At 42.4% G+C, this 7,377-nt stretch overlaps 1 protein-coding gene across 2 annotated transcripts; it reads left to right on the top strand.

The window, feature by feature from the left end:
* The first annotated feature begins 899 nt into the window (after positions 1–899).
* On the top strand, positions 900–6,717 carry LOC144688763 (protein fem-1 homolog C-like). 2 transcript variants are annotated; one of them, XM_078555672.1, is made up of 2 exons: positions 900–4,001; positions 5,962–6,717. In XM_078555672.1, the coding sequence occupies exons 1-2, from the start codon at positions 2,208–2,210 to the stop codon at positions 5,974–5,976; spliced, it is 1,809 nt and encodes a 602-aa protein (XP_078411798.1). In that variant the 5' UTR covers positions 900–2,207; the 3' UTR covers positions 5,977–6,717. The 2 variants fall into 2 exon arrangements, with proteins under 2 accessions (XP_078411798.1, XP_078411797.1); XM_078555671.1 differs by having other exon boundaries at positions 900–6,717.
* The last annotated feature ends 660 nt before the right edge of the window (positions 6,718–7,377 follow it).

Genomic DNA, 7,377 nt, shown 5'->3' on the forward strand with positions numbered 1-7,377 from the left:
TTAGGCAGGAAAGGAGACCGCATATAGAGTGGTGGAGGAGGCTTAGCATTTGCTATTGACCAACAGCTTGAGGTACTTACTACCAGTGTGAAAGAGAACAAAGACTGCAGGATGAGCAAATGGACCAAGGTAGATTGGTACAGGAGGCCATTCACATAGGGAGAGTAGGAAGGAATGCAGTAGCTTTAGGGGATACTTTGGTCAGGCTTTGTAGCCACGACTGGGAGTCCCCAAAGAGGTGTTGCTTGTTTGGTTTAGGGTTAATGACACCTTCTTGTGGCTGGAAAAGAACTTGAAGAAGGAGTGGAAAGATCAAGTTCTTGTGGTCCTCATAGGAATCAATGGTACAGGTAACACTAGGAATGAGGTTCTGCTGAGGGAGTTTGAGGAGCTAGGGTACAACTTAAAAGGCAGAACCTCAAAGGTTCTCTGTAATAATCTCTGGATTACTGCTCAAGCCAACTGCAAATTGGCATAGGGAAAAACAGTTTAGATGTTTAAGTGCTTTGATGAATGTGATGTGGGACACAGGGGTTTCACTTCATGAGGCACTGGTACAAGAAAGAGGGAGTTGTTTCTTTGGGATGGACTTCACTTAAACTGGGCTGGGACTTGATGAATCAAATAACTAGTGGGTAGATGGAGCTTTTAATTAATACAGTGGGGGAGGGTTCAGACAGGATAAATTTATGTCTGAAGTCAGGCTGGAGAGCAGAGTTAAAAACAAAAAGCTAAAAGCTACTGCGGATGCTGGAAATCCAAAACAAAAACAGAATTACCTGGAAAAACTCAGCAGGTCTGGCAGCATCGGCGGAGAAGAAATCAGTTAACGTTTCGAGCCTTCATGGCCCTTCGGAGAGCAGAGTAATGATTTGGGGAAAATGAAGCAAATTGTGTCAGGAAGAAACAGAGTTTAATAATAATGATAGAACATTAGTGACTAAGGCTATATCAGATATAAAAGAGTAAAAGTTAAAATTAAATGTGCTATATTTGAATGCACAAAGCATTTGTTACAAAATGGATGAATTGATGGCACAAATCAAGATAAATGGGTTCGGTCTAGTAGCAAAAAGTAGGTGTGATTACAAACTTACAAATTTGGTGCAGGAGTACGCTACTTGGCCCCTCAAGCCTGCTCCGCCATTCAATAAGATCACGGCTGATCTGATTGTAACCTGAGCTCCACCTTACCACTTTTCCCAATAACCTTTCACCCCCTTGCTTATCAAGAATAAAAATTACAGGGTGACCAAGGTTGGGAACTAAATATTCCAACTTGATTTTTAGATGCTTAGTCGATGAGTATATTCAGAACTTAGGCTGATAAGATTTTAGGGCACTAAGGGAATCAGGGAATGAGGATAGGGTGAAAAAGTGGAATTGATGCGATTCAGTCAGGATCTTACTGGGTGCAGAGCAGGCTCATTGGGCCATATAGACTATTCCTATTTCTTATGCGCTTTCCATTTCAAATTGATTAGTTTGATGTTCAGTTACCTTTTCAGACTAAGTGCTCATTCGCCACTTATGCTTAAGGGATTTTTCTGTGCACAACATGTCAGGGTAGTTTCACCTACATTTTAAAATAGTGAGATGAAGCACAATAAGCCTATCTGAGGTTGTGGCATTACAGCAACTGTCATGACCCTGATTCAATGGACTAGTTCGACACTTCAAACTTGCTTCACAAACCTCACCACCACCATCTCTATCCCCTTCAATTAACCCCACCTCCTTGTCAAATTGATGGATCTTATGCCATTGCCTGTAAGATTCCACCCACTCATTGGCTAGTCCGGTCATCAATCAAAGATGAGTCGGGCCTATCGTTTGATGAACTCGATGTCGCGGTTGTTTCTGGGAGTTGCTGTTCACTCGGGGAGTCATGTGTCGCCTGAACCAGCATGCACGACGGCGGCGTCCGAAGGCGCATGCGCGCTGAGGCACTGTGGTTTCTGGAGCTTGTAGTTCGTTCTTGGGGTCACGTGCCATATGGCCACAAACTTCGAGCATGCGCAGCGGTGGTGCTCGGGGACGCATGCGCGGTGAGGCCCCCGCACGGTCGGAGTCATCAGCTGGAGGGTCTCCATTTTACTTCCAAAAGATAATATCGGCCGTTCCAGGGCCGAGGGCGGCCTCGGATTTCCATCTTCTTCCTTCTTTGTTGGCCCGGCCGGTGTTTAAATGGCAGCAGGGGCCCGAAGATGGACATCAAGACGGCAGTTTTCAACGCAGCTCGAGACGGGAAGTTGAAACTTATGCAAAAGTTGCTCAACAACCGGAGCGCTGAGGAGCTGGAGGCGGTGACATTGGAGAAAACCAACGGTGGCACCCCCCTGCTCATCGCCTCCAGGTACGGCCACCTGCAGGTGGTCGACTACCTGATGGAGCACTGCAAGGCCAAGGTGGAGCTGGGCGGCTCGGTTAATTTCGACGGGGAAACCATCGAAGGGGCCCCGCCGCTCTGGGCAGCCTCGGCCGCCGGGCACCTGTCGGTGGTTCGGAGTCTTTTGGAACACGGGGCGTCCGTCAACAACACCACCCTGACCAACTCCACCCCACTGCGGGCAGCTTGCTTCGACGGCCACCTGGAGATCGTCAAGTACCTCATCGAGCACAGTGCAGACATGGAAGTGGCCAATAGGCATGGACATACTTGCCTCATGATCTCATGCTATAAAGGGCATAAAGAGATCGCCAAGTATTTGCTGGAGAAGGGGGCGGATGTGAATAGGAAGAGTGTGAAGGGGAACACTGCTTTGCACGATTGTGCAGAATCAGGAAGCCTGGAAATCATGAAAATGCTGCTAAAATGTGGGGCTAAAATGGAAAAGGATGGTTATGGAATGACCCCCTTACTTGCTGCCAGTGTCACAGGCCACATGAATATTGTGGAATTTCTTATTAACCATGTGCAGACCAGGAAGGAAGACCGAATTGATGCCCTTGAACTCTTGGGAGCCACGTTTGTTGATAAGAAAAGGGACTTACTGGGAGCTATGAAGTTTTGGAAGAGAGCAATGGAGAAGAGGCACAGTGATAAAAGCAAAGTAGTTAAGAAGCCACACGTAGGACAATTAGTGCTGGCCTATGATTACGCAAAGGAAGTTACAACTTCTGAAGAACTGGAGGCCCTGATCACTGACCCAGATGAGATGAGGATGCAAGCCTTGTTGATCCGAGAGAGAATTCTTGGTCCATCCCATCCAGATACTTCCTACTATATCCGTTACCGAGGTGCAGTCTACGCTGATTCTGGCAACTTTGAAAGGTGTATCAATTTGTGGAAGTATGCATTGGATATGCAGCAGAACAATTTAGACCCATTGAGCCCTATGACTGCCAGTAGTTTGCTCTCATTTGCTGAACTGTTTTCTTTTGTCCTGCAAGACCGTCCAAAAGGCACCCTAGCCATGAAGGTATCTTTCAATGATCTTATGGGCATCCTGTGCAAAAGTGTCCGTGAAGTAGAGCGGGCAGTGAATCAGCGGGAGAACCCACCAGATGTTGCACAGTTTACTAAAGCTTTGTCCATTATTTTGCACTTGATCTCCTTGCTGGAAAAGGTAAAATGTAGTCCTGATCAGGAGCATTACAAGAAGCAAACCATCTATCGGCTCTTGAAGTTGAACCCAAGAGGAAAGGGTGGATTTACCCCATTGCATCTGGCTGTTGACAGGGACACAACATCAGTTGGCCGCTATCCAGTTTGCAAGTTCCCCTCGTTGCAAGTGACCTCGGTACTGCTGGAATGTGGTGCTGACGTTGACTCAAGAGATTATGAGAACAATACTCCCCTGCATATTGCTGCATTCAACAATAATCTTGATATTATGAATATGCTAATTGACACTGGTGCACATTTTGATGCCACCAATTCCTCCAAGAAAACTGCTTGGGATTTGCTGGATGAAAAGAAGATGGCCAAGAATTTGATTCAGCCCATCAACCACATCACCCTCCAGTGCCTTGCTGCTCGTGCCATTGAAAAACATAAGGTGATTTACAAAGGATTAATTCCAGAAGAACTGGATGCTTTCATTCAACTACACTGAAGTGCCTGTAAAGGTGCTTCTCACCCAACTTGTACTGACAGATAAATATGACACAGACACTTCAGTGAGATTAAAATCATTCTGCCTCCTGAAGGGCTATTTACATGTTATAGGGCTAAGACTTTAAAATAGAACAAACAAAATTAGTTTTGCAGTATACTTGTCGGTTACTCTGTCTATTGTCCGTTCTGGATTGTGGCAAAGACTGAATGTTGGGCTGGAGGGGTTGGAAGTCACTAGTTAATTTACAGAATATTAGTTTGTAATCTACAAATCTTTTTTAGCTTGTGCCCCCTCCACTTGGCTTTCCCCGTTGCTCTCACTGCTGCAACCCTGGCTGAACAGATCACAGCCCACACGTCATGTACGTTGTTCACGGAATTCTAGATTTCTGTCCAGCTGTTAATTCACAGGCAAGTCATATCCTCAACTGTACTTCAAAGTTGTAGGAGAATCAAATATTTAAAAACACACCTAATCAATCCCAGTGTCCCTCATATGTTTCAGCTGCCTTTTAAGATTCAGCAAAGAATATATCCAGTCAGTGCAACCAGGTCCAAAGATAGATACAGTACTAGTGTGAGTTACACTTTCAATTTCAAACCCAATTAGTTCCAAAATTGAAACACATCACTGGCTCAATAGCACACTGAGGTAAAGAATCAACTGGAGTGTGTCCCCCAACATTGGAAAGTGGAAAACTCACTAATGCTGGAAACAAACAGCATGCTGCTCAACATCGGATAGGGTAAGATAGGTCAGTCTGTCAGTTTATTTCAGGTACTGACCAACCTATTGAGTTTCCATCATTTACTGTCCCAATTTTAGCTGAGACTTTCATGTTATGTACATGTGTTATGTATGTTATAATAAATGTTCAGAATTCTTGACCATTTTGGTATACATTTGGTAAAAGATTTTACTTTTATCGGAAAGGCTGAAAACTGGTTTGTTATACCAGTGAGCTTATTTTTCCTACGAATATTACTGTAATGTTTAAATCATTGCAGCCTAAGGACCCAATCTTTCAACATTCAACCATCCTTTGTTTGATACCTATCTATCAGCAAGACCTGGGGTTGATGAAGGATTCTTTTTTGGTTAGGACGAAGGATGAAATAGTGGAAAGAAGCACAGTTTGGAGGACCAATATTCAGTAAAATGTGTAGCATGCTATAATGTTTGATAGGTACATCCCACTTAATTTTATTATAGCAGCAATTTTACCAAGACAGCAAAGATATTCACAATTCATATTTCATTTTCAAACAATTGGAACTGAATTGGTTACCTTCCCTGAGGCTGATGGGCTTTGTCTAGGTAGTGGCAAAACCGATGGATTCAGCCTTTTTTGGCCCCTCACTGATATACATCTCACTTATTGCTGAAACACACAAGTGACATCTGTCCCCAAGATCCAGGAATTGATCAGTTAAGCCGGTTTAAAGAATGGAGGTTTGCTATTGTGGCTAAATTTCAGAAAGCTTCACACCCTATTTATCCAACCTATTACTTGGAACAATTCACCTTGGATTGAATTATCTCTCAGTTTTAAGAATAACATTTTTTGCATTCACATGCTTCTGCCAGGGACTTACTGTTTTAGTAAAAGGGTATAACCCACCACTGTCTCCTTTGGCACATGAGAGAATGGTAGATGTGTGTTCTAAATTGGCTTGTTTAAATTCAGTAAGGCATCCAGTTATCATCTTGGTATTTTTCCCCCACCACACCCCATGTACTGTCAGTCTTTTGATACTCCCCTTCATAAATATACACACAGCTTTTGTCTGCAACCTGTGTTACAAACAAAATGTCAAAAGGCCAAGCAAAACCACATTTTAAGTTGTTTCCTGGAAATGAAAAATGGGAGTCTTGACCATGTTGCTTACTATCTCACCAGGCTCCAACCTTTTGATTCAAGTATTTGAAAAGAGGAAAGCCGTGCAAGTTCAACTTCTTTATTTGCTAACCTGCAATCTGATTCAGAAAAAGGGAGAAAGCTCAAAGTAACCTAGTCGCAACAGCAGTGAACGGCAATAAAAAAAAACTGCAAAAAGCAAGTGTTTTGCCACTGGCACACAACACTGAAATGAAACACAGCAATCAATCTTTCTGAGTCCTGAATGTCTTTTGAAACTTGCACGTTGGTTGACTTCTAAAAATGATCTTTTTAACACTGGATATTATAAGTATCATTTGAACTCTCTGAGCCACGAGGGTGTTCATAAGTCAGTGTTCACTGAAGAAGTAAAACAAAGATTTGTGGGGTGCGGTTTTATAGTGTAAACATTTATCTGCAGTTTTCATACAGTTAAGGATGGCAGAGATTTTAAACCCTGTTGTAAATACTGGGACTGTTAAAGGCGCTATGTATAGATCTAATTTGTTTCAATCGGGTTTTATTTTATGGAGAAACTTTCAAACCAGCTGTGTTACTGCATGTTTTCACATAGCACACAAGAATGCTAATATTGTTTTTAAGCATTTCATAACTACACTTAGAAACTTAGCTTTTGGAACCTATTTATTTTAGCACATTCTTTGCCCAGTGTTTACACTAGATTGTTTGGCTTGAAGAATATTAAATGCAAATTGCTGCTGAGCTGGACTTGTGTGAATTGGGTGGCTCTTATAATAAAAGTGTATCCAAAACAAACTGATGTAGAACATTAATTATTCATTCCTCCTTCAAAAGAAATGATAAATCTAAGAAAAGAATACCTATAGATTAAAGCAGAAAGGAAAGACCAGAGCTAGGGAGTTGCACAACTTTAAGATTCTAGGAAGAAATCAGGGTAGAAATTGGTGCATTCTTGATTTCAACCCAGTAAAGCAGGAGGAGAAAGAACGTTTCGATTTGGTGAAACAAAAAAGTTCACAAGTAATGACCATTATAATATAAGCAAAAAAAAAAAGACTAAAAGATGGTGACAGAGACTCATATCGCTCCAGGAGCCCAAAGGAGGTCCCAGAAGTGAGCAATGCTAAAATACTATATGGATTTAAACTTTGTAGAGTGTTAACAGTTATTAAGAGAATAAAAATATTTGGAATGTCAGAAGAACTAAACTTCTCGCTGGCAATTTTAGCAGTAGGGGAGATGAGTGTCAATTCTTGTCTTTGTTTTCAGCTCTCTATGCAGCTTCGCTCCTCCAAATATTGATAATTTCCTCCAGCCCCTCTATCCTCTGAGTTATTTGCGATCCTCTATTTCCAATTAGAGCATCCACGATTTTAATCACGCTTTCCTCCTTTAAAGCTACCACGTTGACCAAGCTTTAGATTATATTTCCTAATATCCCATATGGTTTGCTGT

The sequence above is a fragment of the Cetorhinus maximus genome, chromosome 13 (assembly GCF_964194155.1).
Source record: "Cetorhinus maximus chromosome 13, sCetMax3.hap1.1, whole genome shotgun sequence".
Classification (NCBI taxonomy): domain Eukaryota; kingdom Metazoa; phylum Chordata; class Chondrichthyes; order Lamniformes; family Cetorhinidae; genus Cetorhinus; species Cetorhinus maximus.

What these genes read in the sequence shown, in the direction of transcription:
- LOC144688763 (XM_078555671.1), top strand. Translation starts at nt 2,208, where the DNA reads ATGGACATCAAGACGGCAGTTTTCAACGCAGCTCGAGACGGGAAGTTG.